Source organism: Poecilia latipinna, unplaced genomic scaffold (assembly GCF_001443285.1).
Source record: "Poecilia latipinna isolate Pla-1442-1.1 unplaced genomic scaffold, P_latipinna-1.0 Scaffold0, whole genome shotgun sequence".
Lineage (NCBI taxonomy): Eukaryota > Metazoa > Chordata > Actinopteri > Cyprinodontiformes > Poeciliidae > Poecilia > Poecilia latipinna.
Genome location: NW_015112616.1, coordinates 1,801,881 through 1,822,241, shown reverse-complemented (window position 1 = coordinate 1,822,241; position 20,361 = coordinate 1,801,881). Strand labels below are relative to the sequence as shown.

General features: G+C 38.1%; 1 protein-coding gene across 2 annotated transcripts; it reads left to right on the top strand.

The window, feature by feature from the left end:
- Positions 1 to 2,347: 2,347 nt before the first annotated feature.
- On the top strand, positions 2,348 to 14,568 carry LOC106946896 (neuronal acetylcholine receptor subunit beta-2-like). Of its 2 annotated transcripts, none has more exons than XM_015031692.1 (6): positions 2,348 to 2,899; positions 9,649 to 9,680; positions 9,924 to 9,968; positions 10,421 to 10,530; positions 11,604 to 12,594; positions 14,366 to 14,568. In XM_015031692.1, the coding sequence occupies exons 1-6, from the start codon at positions 2,848 to 2,850 to the stop codon at positions 14,519 to 14,521; spliced, it is 1,386 nt and encodes a 461-aa protein (XP_014887178.1). In that variant the 5' UTR covers positions 2,348 to 2,847; the 3' UTR covers positions 14,522 to 14,568. The 2 variants fall into 2 exon arrangements, with proteins under 2 accessions (XP_014887178.1, XP_014887100.1); XM_015031614.1 differs by having other exon boundaries at positions 9,649 to 9,794.
- The last annotated feature ends 5,793 nt before the right edge of the window (positions 14,569 to 20,361 follow it).

The window sequence follows — 20,361 nt, the reverse complement described above, 5'->3', positions numbered from 1 at the left end:
AAAATAAATGGCTAAAAATAACAAGGTTTTAGCTGATAAAACTCCTAGTATACGATAAAGACACACAGAAAATACAAAAGCAGTTTTAAAGTACTTATTATATTTTTGTTAAGGGAAAAAGGAGACCTAAACTATCTTAACCTTATGTTAAAATATTTTTGCCAGCCTTAATTAACTGTAATTTGCCACGTTAATTTTATTAAAATAGAATAAAACTTAAATAAACCACTGCAGGCCTCATTTGTTTTTATCTCAGGGTTCAGCAAAAACCAAACTGTTTAAGATCTGCATCACAGAAAGAATGCAAAGCCTTGTCTATTGTTTTCCAAAAACATATCGATAATCCCCAGAGTGTTTGGGAAATTTGTTGGTGAACAAACAAAACAAAAATAGAACATTTTGGGAATGTGTAAGTCCGTTTACGTCAGGCTCAAAATGAAGACAGCATTTTAGAAAAATAAACGTCATGCAGCTGTCAAACAGGTGAAGGTCCAGATCTGCTTTGCTACTTCAGGCTTCAAATAGATGATGGAACCAAAACTTCTTGCTCACCACCGGAAAATCCTGACGGAGGATGTCGGACCATCACTTTGTGGCTTACCGTTCACCCGTAGGCTGTGAAGCAGGATGATGGTTTGCCAGTTGTTGCATCACTTGATGGAAGTTGTTGCTGCTAAAGTTTTAGTTTTAGAGGAGAAACACTTTATCGCATACGTCAAGACTGGATTGAATAGTTTTCTTTTGCTTGGAGAAATTAACTCATAATTTTTAAAACTGCATTACGTGGTTACTTAAGATATCTGTAGCTGGTCTGAAAATGTGTTTGACAAACTAAAACATTTAAATTTGAAAAAAGAAAAAGAAGTAAACAGAGGTAAAAAAAAAAATGGCAGAAGCACTGTACGTGTATTCAAAGAGATGACAAGATGAGAGAAGAGGACGTCCTCGTGTACGGAGTCTGTCCCAGTGGAACGAGACAATGTCCCACTGTGACAGGTCACCAGACTGGAATTTAAAAAGCCCCATCTCCTTCTGTCAGATGAAGACACTAATGTGTCCATGTGATATGAATTTATGACAGCATTAATGCAGGAGGGGAATCGGTCACTTCACCAGGGCGCCATGTTGTCCAGAGGGAGAGAAGCGTCAGATGAGGCTGGGGACAATTTCTGCCCTCCAAGAAGCAATTGCCACCTGAAAAGGTCTGCATGGAGAAACCAAACTAACCATCATTTGTTGAACCAGCCCCATCAGTCGCTCATCCAGGACCAGAACCTATTTACGTATCCTGCTCTTTTCAAAATCAGTCAGTTTCTTTTGCAGTCATATTTCATATGGCAAAAATCCAGTTTCAGTAAGATCAAACCAAGAGCTCAGATGCTATCAGTATATTCCATGCTCGTGTGTTTGGTGTCTGGCTTTTCAGCTGACCCCACACTGAGCTCTGAGAAGCCCTGATTAAATCTCTCTTTCTCTTCTTCCTCTTCTCTGCTTTTAGGACGCAGAGATAATGCTCATTAGGAGAGACAGCCAGGGACTTTGGAAGGCTAATGCTTGCATGTTGCTTAGGTGTGGCTGAAACAGGGCGTGACGGCAGGGCAACAGAGTCAGACTGAAACCGGAGCTGTGACTATTTTGTGGAATATCTGTCTATTCATGAAAGCACAAAATGTCTTTTTAAAAGAATATTTTATATCAGATCAAAGTGTGTTTGAAATTTCGTGGATTACATGAGATTTCTTCAAAAATATTAGTCAAAAATTGCCAGTGCTGTGGAAAATTATTATTTCAGTTAGATTAGAAGATTGATAGTTCTACACCTGAAAGATGAGATAAAGATGAAGTTACAAAGGTCTGCCTTAAATATGATCAAATGTGCTGTAAAGCTGGCTGACAGCATTTTTTTTTTTACAGAAGATTACACTTCCGTTTTGTGCTTCAGATAAGCTGATTCCTTTCATTTCAACTGCAACAATTGCATGATCTCAATAAATTCAAAAAGAACGAATAATATTGGTCTCAACAGTACTGCTTGAAATTATGATCTTTTTTGTTTCATTTTTTTATACCAATTCACAGTCATCAGAAATCCAAGAGTCGCTCAGATTCAGACCTGGACAACAATGTGTTGTCCTACCCGGATGTAGATAATGAAGCATTTTTCCTGAAGCAAAGTGGCTGCCTTAGTTTAATTAACATTTTTGCTCATAATTAATTGATTATGGAACGTTTTATGGCTTTAACAGCAAATCAACTCTCAAGGCACCAATTTCAATTAAAAGTGCAAGAAAATTAATCCAGATTAGCTTGGTTTCAGTTCATTTTAAGGGTCATCCTCAGGAAACTTTAATAGCTTCCTATTCACACTTTGAAACTGTGGATCAGGTGAGCAGAGAGTGAAACCGACGCAGCCAAGAGAGTGATTTAATCCTCCATCTCGATAACTGCGTCAACGAGCCTCTTACTTCTAGTATTTTCTATTAAAACAAAACTCGCATTGGTGAGAGGAAACCAGGCAGGACTCGGATTTCCACGGCGTGGCTTCCTCTGCGCGCAATCACAGCTGCTGGACCGGCGGTGCGCTCTTGCAGAAGACATCCAGCCTCCTCTTCTCCCGGCTCAGTCTGCAGCCTGCGTTCCTCTCCATCCTCTAGATGCCTCCGAGCTTCATCAGCTACCGGCGTTCAGCCGCAGAGTCTGACATGATGGCAGCACTATAAGCGCTTTAGTCTTGGTTTGCTTTTCGTTTTCCTCCTGCTGATTTGAGTAAATCTCACGCCAAGAAAACGCGTCAGACTCTCCATCTGGAAGTTTGGGAGCGCGCGTCGCTCTGGAGGAGATAAAGCGATGGGAGTCCCGGTGAAAACAGCGCTGGTTCTCCTGGTTCTCGCCGTGGAAGGTGAGTTAGTTTTCTCATGCATTATTTTTTTTTTTACTATTATTGTTGTTATTATTAATTTGATGAGCTGAGCTGTCTTGAAATTGTCTTGCCCTACTGTTCACTTTCTTGACCATATGGAGATGTTACTGGTTGAAGGTTATTGCACTTTCTGCCCCAAAGCATTAAGTTATCTGGGCAGAATTATATTTATTTATTTCAATGCAAATGTTTAATCCATGGCTAGTTTTCTAGAGTCAATTTCAATGCAGTGGGAATTGGACTTTAAAGCAGGTGGTTCAATTAAACTACCTTTTAATTATAACACAGGTGACGTGTGATATGCTGAGATAGAGCCTCAAATCTTAATTGAAGCAATTTAAGCTTTATGACTTTTTAAGGTATGTAAAGCTGCATAATGTTATCTACAAACACAAGAAGGGAATTAAAATATGTGTTCTGTTCCCTACATGCAACGAAATTTTGTGTTGCATTAACAAATCTGGGGGAATTTTATTGGGAATTTGTTTGTGTTGCACCAATCCAAAGTGGATTCACTTCCTACAGAACCACTATGTGGTTCTGTAGGATTACTGGACAATTACTGGACAATTGAGTTTGGACCAGATTAGCTGTCCTTCCTGAAGAAAAGAATCCCAAAACCATGATGCTGCCATCACCATGCGTTGCTATGGGGATGGTATGTAAACGGATAGTTTGCTTTGACAAACAGTGTTTTGTATTTATGCCACAGGGTTTAGTTTTGGTTTGACCAGAGCAACATCTTCAACATTTTTGTTGTGCTCGTTACACTGCTCGTGGTAAACATATTTTTATGAATAACTTTCAACAGTGACTTTATTTTATCAGTTACTGCAAGTCATTGCAAGTTACTGCAAGTCCTAGCTGGATTATCATCCAGGGGCTGGTGTGACATTCAATTAAATTCAAAATACTTTATTAATCCCAAAGAGAAATTAAGTTTTGTTGTGACTCATATTAATTCAGGATGATTCAAAGACACATTGTGTATGGTGTGCATCAATTTTAGGATGCTGGCTCAAATCGCTCTCAGGGAAACAATGAAATTGTTGAACATTGTTGCACTATATATCCTAACTCTTCCTTAAACTACTCCACACCTTTATCCCTGATCTGTCTGTTGGGTCCCTTGGTCTTCGTTAAGCTTTTTATTTACTAATAAACTTCAGAGGCCACTGGGATTACAGGATGACAACATTTTGGTTACTTCTGAAAATTTAAAAATAACAACATTTTACTTTGCTATGGGACTTAATACAAGAGTTAATGGGACTGAATACAAATACATGTCAGTTTTTACATTTTTGTAAGTTAAAAACCTCCCACAACCATGACAAATTTGGTTTCTATCTCACAATTATACACCACTTTCTTTTAGTCTGTTGAAATTTCAGTGAAATACGTTATTAAGCTTTGTGGATGTAAAACAGGCAATACTTTTCTAAGATACTGGGCATTGAAAGCATGAAGTCATTTGGGTAAGAGCTCAGCCTTCACCATAAAGCCTGAATTTAGAAAATTATGAGAAGTTAAAATATCTTCTCCATGGTACTGAAATGAGCTCAAAAGAACACAATATAAAATACAAAAGCAATGCTAATGTGTATCATAATTTGATTTGTTAATACGTTAATACGTGTGGCAAAAATACAACAACATTCTGGTCGTGTGTCTTCAACTGCAAATAAAACCACTAAATGTTTATTTTGTCTGTCCCGGTTGGAATTTCTTTCCACTCAAATTAACTTATTTTTATGTAATTTATTAGTTAATGTGCAGCTGAACTGATTTTATGAATATTTTAATATCACCTCTGCTCCATCTGCAGTTGACACAGTGGTCCACTTATCAGGAACATAAATGACATACTGGTTTTGAACTTTTCATGATTTATTTGAATTATTGTTATGCATTTTGATATTATTAAAGATTTTCTTTCATCCACTTAAAGTCATAGTTATTCATATAGACTCATATATACCTACAGCCTCAATAATGCTTAAACGTCCCTTTGACCGCATGCTTTTATTTTAGACACAGGATTAAAGTTATAATCCTTTACCGGGTATCTCTCTTTTTATTAGAATGGACAGAGTTCATTTAAATTTGTAACAGACATGAATGCGAAGCAGAATTTACACATTTTCCAGATGGTTGATTTTACTCCATTCTGATAACATTAACACATTTTATTCATTGCAGAGCTGATTTCTGTGTGTGTTTTCTCATGGAGTTTCTGGTTTCCTGTTTGTGTCTGGATTTGGCAAGGTGCTACACACAGTGTAGAACATATTTACCACCATAAATATGAGTAAAAACTTTTATTTTAAGAAAACATATTTTAGTGCTGTGGTATAACACCACAGACAAACTTTTGAAAATAACAAAACCTACATTTATTTAATGGAAAACAGTAGTTAATGGGAGACTACTTAGTTTTCTTCTATAGCATTTCATGAGGATAAATCCTACACAGAGACCATTTGACCATTTCTCTTCACAATCTGTCTTTATCATTTGTTGTGGTGAGTGTTGGGACTGAAGATGTCCTTGGATAAAGGTGGATCTTGTGTCCAGAGGACTATTTGTGTGTTTATATCCCAAAGAGCTCCTGATGCTATCGCTGTAATAGCAAATTGTAAATGGACTGAGCTTAAATAGCACTTTTCCACTCACATTAACCACTCAAAGCACTTTACACTGTAGCTACTTTCATCCAATCACACTTACATTTATACACTAATACGCAGATTGGTAAGCAGCCTGAGTTGTGCCTTGCCCAGAGGCACATCAACATGTGATAGGAAGAAGCTTCAATTGACCCTACAACCTTTTAATTGCAACATGACTACTCCACCCGCTAAGCACACCGCATCAGACACCCTCCACTTTAGTTAAAACCCATGAGTTTTTCTTTTATACTATACTATCTAATAGTTGCTACGGTTAAAAGAAATGAGCCTGTTTGTCATCTCATATTTGCACCATAAGCAAACATGATGTCATGGATTATTAATGATAAGCTTTAAATAATAAAAATAGGAATTATGTTAAAATAAAATTTCATGACATGGTATTTTTTCCCAACTGATAATTATATTCAAAACATTCTGACACCAATAGTTAAAACATTTAACTGAGCATTCTGGATGCATCTATATATACATAATCATGACTTTATGTGGATTATAAAAAAATCCCCCCAAAAATTCAAAACTATGTTTTTTTTTTCTGAGACTAGAAAGATACTATTTATAATAAAACCTCTTTTCTCATAAGTACTGATAAATGTGAAGTCACCAGGGCCCCTTATCCATGAGCTGACAGGCTATAGAGTTAATTAGAATATGCATTTCAATTAAGCTCATTCGTAAGATTAAAAGTATCCTGAAAACAACATTTCAACAGGTATTTCTATTATTGTTATTCCCACACTTCTGAACTAAGTGTTTCTTATTGATCTGATGTAACAGTTTAGTCTGAAATGTTACGTTTTCATTAGCAGTAAGTAGAAAAACATCATAATTAACCGGAAAGTAGGTTTGATGATGTCTGTCTGCCTTAATGTGTTTCACGTATTGAGTTACTGAACTCATAATATTACAATTTACTGAATAAAGTTGTTTCACCACGCTTGTTGTGATGATGGTGAATAAGTGGATGAATTGAGAAATCAACTCTATCAGCAAAACAAACTGTGGCAGCAGTTACAGTAGCTGCAACCCAAGCTGTGGATTCATGTAAAAGTCACACAGTGGGAGCTGAGAAAAGGAAGAAAGCCATTTTCTGAGCTTCCTGTTTCTCTTCTTGTTGTAAGCCATCATGGTTTTCAGACACGTCAAAGAAAGAAATTAAAAAAAAAAAAACAGGAAACAATGTGGCAATATAGAGCTTTCATTGTTTTTGTATCCTTATATAAAGAACTTTTTACTAAGAGGGAAAACATTGAGACAAAGCAATGAACAGAAATCAGAAACTCCAGGAAGGTTCACATAAAAAATGCTAGAGGTCTGACAGCATTTGACCACAATGCTGTCAGACCATGCACGAGTGGCACTCTGTTTTTTATTTTTTTAATAGAATGACCGATTAGGGCAGTGTACTGAGTAAATCCTAGTACAGCTAAAGCCTGAATTGTTTTGGTCCGCCACAGATGGCATTCCCCTGAATTATTCACCATCCTAAAAAGAAACCCAAAAGATGCAGAATCTAAAGTTTGTTTTCCTTTATGTATCGTCTGATAATAGATCTTCTGTCTGTGTCATTCAAACACAACATCACCCTCTTCATCTTTTTTTCTTTTTTCATCTCCATGTTCTGATCTTTTGAAAGATTTTACGTGAGTGGGGAAAGACCTGAAGATTAATGTCTGATTATGTTTGAGTCTCTCTGCACCAAAAATGATGGTATTTTTATTTTAGTGGCCATAAATTATTGACGTGAAGAGAGAGTGCACTGAGGCGGACCGAAGTGTCTCTCTCTGTGGGTGGGCATGCATGTGTGATGAGACCCACTGGTAGACACAAAGCTCCATCTCAGCTTCCGTCAGCTAATAGGGATCATTCTTTCCTTATTTGCTCTTTGAGGATTTGCTGTCAGAGTTAACACCTAACATGGCCTCGCGCAGTGTGCAGTGTGTAGTGTGCGCTACACGTCTTCATGTTTTCCTGTTGCTCTGGCATTCATAGGAAGAAATTTATCTTTCCCAGTTGATAAATATTTTGTGGGACGGTTTATTTTTACATTGCCCCCCTTTTGCATTTTTAAAGTAAAATTGGCTTCTTCTGTTTGGTGCGGGACAGTGAGAAAAGTAGCAAAAGGACGCTGCCACAGAAGCGCCGATTATACAAGGTCAAAAGACTATAGTAAGGTTATTTGAAACCTCAGTCTTTGTTCATCACTCCACTGCGACCATGGTGAGGTTTAAATAGTGTCTTTATGAGCATGCATGTCATTATACATGCAGTAGCTTAAAATTATACCCTTTAAAACAGGGGTCCCCAAACTTTTTCCTGCGAGGGCCACATAGCTGTTCCTTTTTCTGGTCAGGGGCCGGTCTTCGTTTTTGGAGAAAGAAACCTTAGAAAATTATTGTCAAGGGGGGGGGTGGGGGGGGCGGCGACAACGACACACTTGCGCTTTTAGATAGGTTTTTACCCAGAATGCAAATGGAAAAAACAGTGAGTGAAACGGTGACTGGTACTGACTAGTATGTATTCCATTGAGGGAAAATAAGTTTCACATCTGCTCAAGAGCCCCCCTGGTGGTTGAAGAAAAATCCACATGTAAACCGGAAAATACAATATATGAAAAAAAAACACTAAATGCTCTCTGGTACGAGGAGGCGGGCCAGATCCGGCATTGTTCAGGGGGCCGGACCAAATGACGTGGCGGGCCGAATCCGGCCCGCGGGCCGTAGCTTGGGGACCCCTGCTTTAAAACTTTAAACCTTTTCACAACTTGAGCAGAAACTTTAGTACACCGTATTTGGTAACACTTTATTTGAAGGGGGTGAAATAAGACTGACATGACACTTTCATAAACATGACATAACACATGTCATGAACATGAATAAGCCTTCATGAATATTTATGACTGTTGTCATAAAGCGTCATTAACCAATTAACCAATAAATCATTACTGTTTAAACTTTACCTTTAATAACATAAAGTTTCCTAGTTTTTAAAGTGCAATCAGTAATTATTTTGTAACAAATTTATATCAGTAATGATTTCTTGGTTAATGTCAAGTTGTCATAACAAAGACATTTTGAATAATGTCAACTTTGTATTAAAAGTGTCATAATTTACCGAATGAGTCATAAATATTCATGAAGGCTTATTCATGTTCATGACAGGTGTTTATGACTGTGTCATGACAGCCTTATTCACCCCCCTTCAAATAAAGTGTTACCCAGTATTTTATTGAGATTAAACACAAAGTAATGCATATTTATGAAGTTTAAGGAAAATGACACACAATTTCAAAAATATTTGACCAAAAAACGTCCACCTTTCTGACTCTACTTTGTTCCAGCACGTTTGAGTTACGTCTCCACCAGTCTTGCATATTTAAAGATGTGAGTGTCTGCCAAGTCTTGTTGCAAAACAGTTTTTGTTCAACCATTCTGGGCAAGGATGTCAGTAAAAAGCAATAATCAAGTCTCACAACATATCCTTTATTTGGATCTAGGTTGCCCTGTATTTAGCTCCATCCACCTTCCCATCCTGCTGAAGAAAATGATTCCCCCCGCATAATACTGCCCACACCGTGTTTTTTACTAGTGAGATGGTGGAAAATCTGAGAAGTGCATTACTAGTAGTCTACAGATTCTCACATGCCTATCGTGTTGGAATAGCTGCCTTTTGGTGGGTTTACAGTGATTACAGGTCGACAGCGTTGCATCCACAGGTGTTTCATCCACTTGTTTCTGGGTGAATAGAAATAATGAATCACACACACATTTCCTTACTTTTTGTGCTTAATGTATGTAGCTGGAAATGACTTCATGTTTTTGTGGCTATAATATTTAATTTATATGAACACCTTTAGCATAAGAGACACTAGATAAGATATTAGTATGAAAGCTTGAAGAAAGAAATCGGCTTGATTTTGTACATGACTGCATACATGTTTGATATTATGTAAAAAATGACACTAAGCTTTAGTCAGTTTGTTTCCAACAGTTTTCTTTTTCTGCGTGTGTGTTTATCTCTGCATGTACCCAGCTGCCCTGTGTGCAGACGTAGAGGAGAGGCTGGTGAGTCACCTGTTGTCACCGGAGCGGTATAACAAGCTGATCAGGCCGGCTGTCAACAACAGCCAGCAGGTCTCCATTAACATACAAGTGTCTCTGGCCCAGCTGATCAACGTGGTAATTGAATGCAGGATCCCACAGCTGAAAAGACATGCTGCTATCGCACCATCACATCGTCATGGATTGCTATTTTAAAGGATTTCTCTATGTGTCTCAACTGTGTCGCCATGTTTGTCTGCCTTTCAGAACGAGAGGGAGCAGATCATGACCACCAACTGCTGGTTAACCCAGGTTTGTTCAGCTGAACTCCATTGTCTGTTGCTATATTTGTGTGAGAAAAGGGATTGTTGCGTGCCTTTAGTTATATTAGTCAGTGTCATACGCTCACAAACGTATTTAGCTTTGTCGCAGTGCAGTGGTTTGTAGAAAATTGTGCACAGACGTAAAAAGAAAGTTCCCTGGTGAGGTCAGCTCACATGTTAGCCAAAGATTTTGGTGTGCTACTATTATAAACACACGTTGACAGCTGACTCAACCAATATTTTTATGGATGAACCAGCCTGTTTACGTATGACCTCAGCATTCATTTATTTTGTTTTGTTACAATTATTCGTACATCTTTTCAAAGCTCCTTGTAGGGGATAAATAATGGATATTTTGAAATGACTGTGTGTGTGTGTGTGTGTGTGTGTGTTTAAATTAATTAATTCACATGGATTTCCATAACTTTAATCTTGCATCAGGGATGGAATGACTACAGATTAATGTGGGATCCCAACGAGTATGAGGGAATCAAGAAAATCAGGCTCCCGTCACAGCACATCTGGCTTCCGGATATCGTCCTTTATAACAAGTAAGATGACTTTCTGACTGTGTGTGTGTGTGTGTGTGTGTGTGTGTAGGCATGTGGTGCATGTGTGAGCATAGCTGGAATGAAATTGGAGGTTTGAGAGAAATACTTGAAAAAACTCAACTTTCTAAATGGGAATTTAAATTCAGTTCCCCTGTTTCATTTCTGATATTGATATTTTTTATCTTGTCATCGTTTCAGGTAATAGTTTTCAAGTTTCTTTCACTAATGGTGTCTCCAGTCACTACAAGGGATATATATATATATATATATATATATATATATATATCTATATATATATATATATATATATATATATATATATATATATATATATATATATATATAATGTTCTCTGGAGGTGTGGACTCTGTTGAAGCTTTAAACTTTACCCAATATCTAACATTTGCCAGTCATGTATACGGGCAAACCTTGTGGAGGCTATGAAGCTTACCGGAAATTGCCAGTGCAGTAAACAACTGTCCCCCACTGTGAACATGGCCAACACACGGACTGAACAGCTTCACACTTCCTCCGTCACTACTGTTAAAACTGCAGGTGGACAGATGTCGTCGTTCACAACTTCTCTATCTATTTTCTGATTGGCCCAGCTGAAATGCTACTGGAGAAAGTCTATGATAGACTGAGGGTAACCTTTTCTATCAGACCTAAAACAAAACAGGACAATTGATGCCAAACACACATCCAAACTGGTTTTAGAATGGATAAAGTAGGCTGACGTAAAGCTTGCAGAATTATGTATCCAAAGTTTCAGCTTTAACTCCGTTGAAAAGAAGTCTGGCTGAAGGTTTGATCCTACCAGTTCAAATATCCAGCCAGAATTTTATCAGGAACTTGTTGATGGCTACAAAAAGTGAGTTTAAAGGTTCGACTCACTGAGAAAAATGTGCCAAAGCAAATATTAGTGAGGGTGTAATGATATGCTGGAGCTCTTGGTCATAATTTTGATCAAGCTTTATTTCAAACTTGATTACTATGTTTCTATGTTCTGTAATTATTCCGTCCTTGAAAAAGAAGGGTTTTAAAAACACCTTTGGTCTTCTTGTCTCTTTCAGCGCTGATGGAACGTATGAAGTTTCCTTCTACTCCAACGCTTTAGTTTCCAACAATGGAGATGTTGACTGGCTCCCGCCGGCTATCTACAAGTCCGCCTGCAAAATCGAAGTCCGAGATTTCCCCTTTGACCAGCAAAACTGCACCCTTAAGTTTCGTTCCTGGACGTACGACCACACAGAAATAGATCTCAACCTCCTCAGCGATTATGCTTCACGGGATGACTTCAAACCCAGCGGTGAGTGGGATATCGTTTCCCTGCCGGGACGCAAGAACGAAGACCCGAACGATATCAGATACCTGGATATCACCTATGACTTCATCATCAAGAGGAAACCTCTGTTCTACACCATCAACTTGATCATTCCCTGCATCCTCATCACCTCCCTGGCCATCCTGGTGTTTTACCTTCCATCAGACTGTGGTGAGAAGATGACTCTTTGCATCTCCGTCCTCCTCGCCCTGACTGTGTTTCTACTTCTTATCTCAAAGATAGTGCCACCAACATCTTTAGCAGTGCCTCTCATTGGGAAGTACCTGATGTTTACAATGGTGCTGGTCACCTTCTCCATTGTCACAAGCGTTTGCGTGCTCAACGTCCACCATCGGTCCCCAAGCACACACACCATGCCGCCTTGGGTCAAGCGGGTCTTTCTCCACCGGCTCCCTTCTTTCCTCTTCATGAGGAGACCCGGTAGCTCAAACATCCGCGAGAAATTCAGGAAAAAACACCAGAGGAAAAAGTGTTCAGATCAGAGGCCGTGCGGATCTGAGAGTGGGACGGGTATCTCTGCAGGGGTGGCGGATTCTTCGCCGTCCTTCTATGTCAATGAAGAGTCAGCCAAGCGCTACGGCTGGAGAGTCAGTGACTCATCGGAGAACACAGAGATCAGGAGGAGGATGACGCTCAAGAGCAATATTGATGTGGAGGACGCAGTGGATGGAGTGCGCTACATTGCTGAGAAAATGAAGAGTGAAGATGATGATGAAGGGGTAAGTTATTTTGAGGCACTAATACAGGGAAACTATTATCACTCCTTGAACTTTGGGTCACATTGCAAAAAACAACCCTCAATGTATTTTAATTGGATTTAATGTGAAAGTACGACAAACAATAGTGCGTAGCTGGAAATGTAAGTGTGCCAGTGAAACATAGTTTTGGAAATATCTCCATTGGATTTATGTCTGGACTTTGACTGGGCCACATTGCAACCATCTCTGGTTGTAGTGAGACAAAATTTGTACAAAGCTTAAGAGTTACAAGAGTATATATGATGCTTGATACAAGTTTATCATTCACTGCAGAAATCCCCCTACACAGTATACTGCTTTTTTTCATAAAAATATTTATTTATTGTCTTTTTGTGTTTAATCTTAAAGAAGCACATCTGATGATTATAATTATATCTGACACAGCATGGGGTAATAATTAGGATCTGATTGCTGCGTTTGGTCCGGCCTGACCAATTTTTGACTTTGACTAGACTAAAAGACCTTTATCAATACTAGAGGTGGTATCATGAATGCAGGTCCTTCAAGTCACCTATGCTTTACTTTTTATTTCTAAGGAGCCAGAATTGAATGTAATTTCTCAAGTGATCCAGAACAATATTTTTCCAGATTTCCTGAGGATTTTTCTTGACTGGCTGCTATCTCACTCATTATCATCATGAACCCATATATACCCGCTTTAATGATTGAAAAAGAAGTGACTGTGTGAAGGAATGTTTTGAATAACCATTCACAAAGCCAGAAGAGTTGTTGCGTAATAACTTTAGAAATGAAAGCTTGTCTTTATGGAAGCAAAACAAATAAGGAAGCAGAAGAAATTTGGGGTCACTCAAGATTTCAGCAGAATATTTTACAAATTAGCTGCAGTGCTCCCATCTGTCGTACGCCTGCAGGTCTCTACAAGACAGCTTGATAAACTGCTCCCACGTGGACGATACTGTGTTTTATCAGGGAGGGAAAATCTGCGAAAGTGTGGATTATTTTGTCCAGGAAAAAAAAATTAAATCCAAGTTAGGAGGTGCATCCCCTCCTAATATGCCCACGGACCTGGTTGCGTCCTTCCCTTTCTAAAGATTCAACATGTTAATTATGTTCGCTGTGGAGTCAGCACATATTAATTGTTATTCTCTGTCTCTGCCTGTTTAGCTTTGCATAACTGATTTTTTCTGTGCTGTTTCTGAACTTTTTTGTTGAGAACAATGTTGCAGAAACGACTTGGAAATAATTCACGCTACTTATGGCAAAATGCAGTGAAATGATACAGAAAGTCAGCTTGAAACAACTGTAGAGACGTTGGATTGAAAGTTGAATCAAACTGTGAAAATTTTCAACTGAAAAAACTTAAAATGATTGACATTATGCTGCTACTACAAAATAGTAAAGAACTTCAGATCTGATTATCACTCTATGAGACAATAATTAAGACCAGTAAGTTGAAGAGTTGTGTTTCAACATGTTTTGACACGTTTCTGGTTCTGAGGACAACTTACGGATTGATAAGGCTTTTGTAGGTCCAGAAGTTATCATTAGTAGTCTGTTACATCTTTATTGTTTAATTTATTAATAGTACAACTTATTTATAGTATTAAATGAGCTCCTGGTTTCAGGCATTTGACTTTGAAATTTTCACCATTTCCTTTTTTTTTTTTTTTTTTTTTTACCAATTGATTTTTTTTACCAATCGGTTACTCTTTAGTTGAAGACCTTAAACAACAAACTGACAACTTTTAACAACTTCTCTGATTCTCTGCAGATCATTGAAGACTGGAAATATGTGGCCATGGTGATTGACCGCCTCTTCCTGTGGATTTTTGTATGTGTGTGCGTCATCGGTACTGCAGGACTTTTCATGCAGCCTCTGTTCCAGAGTTACAACACCCCGGTTATTGAAGACACAGAGCATAAATAATACCAGAAGCTCCACCTTTAAATTCTAACATTCCTCTAAAATTAAATTAATTTTCTGGGAACTAAACAGATCTCTGTTAGGATGTTTGACACATGCATCTTGCACATCCATCACTTCACCTGCTGACTTTTGATCTTCTGATTTTATTGTCCTCTACGCACCATATGCCAGTGTTGTCATATCAGGTAATTTATAATCAACAGTGCAACAAGATTAATTAATCTTTGTTTATGAGGCAATATAACTCCCTTTGTTTCTTTTTGCCAATGGCACATATGCTGTATGGATTTATATAATTTATATTTGCCTTGTAAATGAGACACAGGAGAAAACAAATAAAAGTTCTGATGGGTTTTGTGACTGTGAGCACTCACATTTCTCTCTTGGAAAGCATTTGCCTAACTTCTTCATTTTGTGTGTGTATGTGTAAAGCTTGCTTTGTTGCACAACCAAAAGATATTGTCCACGGTTGATAAAAAACAATTATTCTCAAATTGCTGCTACTGTTTCTTCAAGTGGATTTTAGTTTTCCTATTCAGTTTGCATTCATCAACTCTGAAACCAGCAGCAATAATGTTCATGTAATTCATCTAGACACTCTTTACTTTAATTTCTGTATTCTCTTTCATATTGTTTTCTTGATCTTTGCCAATAATATAATACACCTAACCGTTGTTTAATTTCTTCAGTGATTTTTCAGTGAAGGTTGAACTTTATATTGTTTTTTTCCTCCCACTGACAAATCAAATGCCTCTTTGTGTTTTAAACAAACTGCTGGGATCTGATGTCTAATATAAACTGATCAATAAAGGGGAAGGACGGTAACTAAACGCTGTGCTGAAGTTCAAACTCAGTAACTTTTTCAGTCCTGCAGGTTTTCGCTTTTTTTATGCTGCAACCATACAAACAGATTATTATTTTTTTTTACCTTTTTAGGGGGCTGCTGGTGTCTTTGCCCTCATTACGGCATCTTCACTATGCTGCTTATTTCAACAGGGGTTTTTGACTGCCACATATTCCAGACTATGGCATGTAAAAAAAAACAAAACAAAAAAAAAAAACAAATATATTCTGAACAAGAAGATCTGGAGGGCATTTGAGTGTGCCTCCTTTCGCCTGTGTGAGAAACAGTCATGAACAAGGATGAATCTTAGTCAACAGATTCCCTGGACGGCCTTTTGACCTCGGGGCTTGCAACCTCACCTTCTGTTATTTTGAGATGGCATTGAGGCTGAAGAAACACTGACTGGGACTGAACACACTCGTAATAACTGGAGTCAGAAGTCTGGCAATCTTCCCCATCTAGATTATATCACAGCTGCTGCTTCCTTATATACAGTGCAGTCCTGAAAAAAGGGTCACGAGCTAAATGGTAGAGTTAGCCTTTGGTTGCATGTCACAAATAATCTGATCCGACCTAATCTCCAGATAGATGTGAATCAAGCACTTAAGCATTCAGACTGCCTTACAAGCAAACGGCTCTAAAACAAACTTCAACTGGGCTTCATGTTAGCTCAAGAATGGCTCATTTCATGGGTTTCTGTAGCTGTACCTCATCCTGGACGTTGAAGACGCTGCTGGAGAGGGAAGTATGGCTTTCCAAGTTGCTGTAATTTCAACATTTCACTGACACAAAACTCAGAGTAAAAGAACTCCCTAACACTTTAGGCTTAAACAAGGTATTCAAAACAGAATTGAATAATTATTTTAACGATAACGAAAAGACACCCCCTTTAATAAATGTGTCTGTACACAGTGAGCTCTGAATTCAACCCTTCTTCTGTTTGAACATTGAAACCACTTTGAGCCTGTGAATATCAGCCAAACGCCCTCAAAATGCAGAGCCGACAACTTGGACAAGGAGGACATGCACTGCAAACACACACTCTCGTAATCAGAAACATTTATAATCCCTGTTCCCACTGAAGTGGGATTGTGTTTAGCAATTATAGCTCATGTTAGTAGCCCCAGCCCTATCCTAATATGACACATAAATTACATTCTTGACATCTCCATCACTTTCTATCACTAGAGTGGCTCTATGAGAGTGGGATGAGAGTTAAGGGGGGAGGATTGGTGTGTGGAGAAGTTGTTTATCTGCACGGCTGGAGAGTCACTTAGGGCTAAAAGTCATCATTTGCTTTATTTCAACACTTTATTTTATGGTCACTTTGGTTTCCGTTTGTTTTGTTTTGACATTGTTTCTTGATTTATTGCTGCCTTTCCGCCCCTTGTGTCTTGTCTCAACAGAGGCTGCCTGTTAGTAAAAGCAGGCGATCTCTAAAGAGCAGGCAGTAGAGGCTTTTACTCTTTTCCTCTCTATGATAAGAGAAAAAAAAAACATGAATGAGTGTAGCCTAATCAGTTGGCAATCCTGAGAGTTTCACTCTGATTTTATTAAATAATATGCACTTTCTGTGAATTTTCCCAGGGTACTGAATGCTGTTTCTGCCCACATCAGTTTTATATATTCCTGACAGGCTTTATATCAACATTATATTATGGATACATTAATATTTTGTCCATCTTTTCTACATCTTAGATAATAGCTCTTTGGAATTCAAAACCGTTGGAGTTAAAATATTCTTACTGCTATATTCAGTGTCTTAAACTGAATTATTTTGGTGGATTGTAGATTAAACTGAAGTAACATGGGAACAAACTGTATCTTTTTTAGTGGCTGGCTAATAAAATACCTGATGATTAATTTTAATTTTAAATGTTTGACTGGTAAATATTGAACAAACCATGAAGTTAGGAGTCATTTTATGACTGAATGACCTAAATGTCAGAGTTAATGACTGAATACAGCAGCCAAAATTTAAAGAAAATATTTGAAGAAATCATAGAAAGCTTTTAAAATAATGATGATCGCAACCACATTTAAAGATTTATTAAAGTTAAATCATTGGGGGATGACTCAATGTCTGTTCATATTGTTGATGAAACCTGTTGTTTATGTCAAGGCCTGTGGCCTATTTCTTGATTCTTGTTTATTTGCTGTGTCTCCAACCTGTTTTTTCATAATTTTTTAAATTTAATTTGTTGTTTTATTGGAATTTTGGTAAAATTTGTGAAAGCATTTCTTGGATTATATGGTTTTTGTTTCCTTTTTTTAATCTTTGGACAACTAAACAACTAGTAAACAACTAGCCAATCCTTTATGTGCTCAAAATTAAGTAATCAAATGTTTGCTAAAGATCTCAAGATTGAGAGGAAACTATTTTATTCAGACGGAAAATCAACAATAATAACGATAAATGGGAAACACATTTTCGCTCAAATGTTCTTAAGTTCACCTGTTGCCTCTCAGGAAGATTTGACTTTTATAGCTGCCTGTTTGCTTTGGTAGGTTTGTCTTTTGGAGCCGATGCCTGATATTAAACTAACCAACCGTAAATACAAACTCCAGGCTTGTCAAAAATGAACTCAGTGATGCTACCTGAAAAGTCAGTACCTGATTTATCTTGTCGATTTAAAAAGTGGATTTTTAGAAGTTTTTTAATCCAACGAGTGTGTCTGGTGGCAGTGACCCATTTAGAAAAGCATCTTGTGAAAAGGAGTCCTGCTGCATCCAGGTCCATCACTCAGAGGCCAAACACTGAAAAAGAGATGGACAGACGGAGCTGTTAACACCGCAGCTCCATAAAATGTGACAAGAGCTGAAACCAGAACGGTGGAGGGAGGAAGACAAGAGGGGAGCAAGAGACGTGGAGTCAAGGACGACAGCAATGATGAAGGTCAGTCATAAACAAGAGGCACAGGGACCTCTGCTGCAGAGCCGACGTTAAAGACCGCTTCAGAGTCCAGCTGGAGATCAATAAGCATTTCATTTTCTCTGAAAGACAAACCCACATAAATGTATAATATGTGAGCATTCGCTGTGCGAGAACATACTGTATGCACCTTTGACGTATTGGAAACACGGCACTTTCAACTGCAGCTATTTTATAAAATATTTAAAAATATATAACTGAATTTTAAATGTATTTCTGCTTTGAGTGGCACAAATATGTTTAGTATCTTTTTTAAAATCTTAGCTACAAATAAAACAGAAAAAGATACTAACACACATTGTTCTATTCTATTCACCTTCTTCTAGGTGGGTAGGACAAAGCCTTGCACTGTCATGAAGTGGTATGGTTGGTGGTGGTGAGGAGAGACGCAGAGAACCCAGGTGTGGAGAAGATGATGAATTTAATGAAGATCTCACAGTCCAGGACAGGCAGCACGTTAGCACACAGCTAATACCGGTAGCGACTGACACATGAAACCTCAGGACTATACAGTTCTACTGAGGAAACTGCGAACTGACGTAGGACACGAAGAATGAGGAATGACGCTAACAACGACGAGGATCTGACAAGAGACGGAGACTACAGGTGGACTTAAATACACACGGGGTAATCAAGGGGACGAGACACACCTGGGAGACAATCAACGGGGAGGACAGGACAGAGACTCACAGGGAACAGCACTACACAGAAAAACTCAAAAATAAACACACAAACACAGATCGTGACATGCACAAGTATCCCTACTTCTTGATAAATAAAAATAACCCCCAAGGCATGCCGCTGCCACCACCGTGCTTCAGTGAAGTTATGTTTAAGGTTAGTTTTCCTGCTTAAATGTCAGAGATATAGATTCAATAACTAGAAGCTGTTCTCCCACCTGAGCTGTGGATCTCTGCAGCTCTCCCGGAGTCGCTAAACCTGTTTCTTCACCAATGTTCTCTAACAGACCTTTGAGACCGCACAGTGGATGAATTCACAGTAAGCTGAGATCAAATAATACTCATGTTTGGTGCTTAGGTGATTTCTCAGGGCAGATTGCAAAGAATTTTATCTCAGCTTATCAGAGTAACAGATGAAAATCCACATGCATATCACATTTCAGCATCAATACTTTTACATTTTGAATATAAAAATTTAATTTGGCCAAGGTGAAAAAAGGATGAGTTGCACTAGATTTATTTATTTTTTTCTTAAAAACCGCATATAATTCAGCTTTCTAATTATGGACTACTTGTTGTTGTCTATTACACAAAATATCAATAATATACATTGGTATTTGTAAGTCTCCTGTGACAAAACGATCAAGCGGTAGCCGTAAATATTTTTTGCAAGCCACCGTGGCAGTGTAATATGTTCCCTGTATTTGGCTGTTGGTCTCATCTCATCTCCATCGTCCTCCACAGGACATTCCTTCAGGATTTATACCTGCCATTTCAGCTCCGAGGTCGATGTTTATGAATCACATTAGTGCGTCACAGACAGTGTAGCTGCCATGCTGTTGAATCAGACTGCCATCAATCTTTCTCTCAGTAAAGGCAAGCCCTTCCTCATGCAGGGTCCAAAACGCTGTACAGGGATCTAAAGTGGGTTTCAGGCATCACTGTTACAGAAACAAATATGTCCTTAGGCCTGCTACCTGGTGACAGATTAAAGGGCTCAAGGCTGCCTTCTAGTGGCCAAACGAGATACTACAGAGTCCAGTTCTTCTGCTAACATCAGTAGATGTCTTCAGGTGTCGTTTTGAAAGGACTGAATATTAGTTAAAGAAACTCATCATGATAGAATACTTCATTCACATCAGTATGATTAATATTATGGAGGACCAAAACTGATATAATTAAACATATTTTTTTTTTTTTAGTTTTTCCTTTTCCTTACATGTGTTTTCAAGAATAAATATATTTTTTTTCCTAAAAGTTTTGATCAGATTCAATAATAATTAGGCTGTTTAAACTCCTAGCTTGAGATTGTAAAAAAACTGTTAAAATAATTGTTACTAAGCTACTTGAAGCTGATCAAAAATGGCTTGCAGTGACATTGTCC

What these genes read in the sequence shown, in the direction of transcription:
- LOC106946896 (XM_015031614.1), top strand. Translation starts at nt 2,848, where the DNA reads ATGGGAGTCCCGGTGAAAACAGCGCTGGTTCTCCTGGTTCTCGCCGTG. An exon ending in CCTGGTTCTCGCCGTGGAAG is followed by an intron (nt 2,900 to 9,648) that starts GTGAGTTAGTTT and finishes GCATGTACCCAG; the next exon opens with CTGCCCTGTGTGCAGACGTA. An exon ending in CCAACTGCTGGTTAACCCAG is followed by an intron (nt 9,969 to 10,420) that starts GTTTGTTCAGCT and finishes ATCTTGCATCAG; the next exon opens with GGATGGAATGACTACAGATT.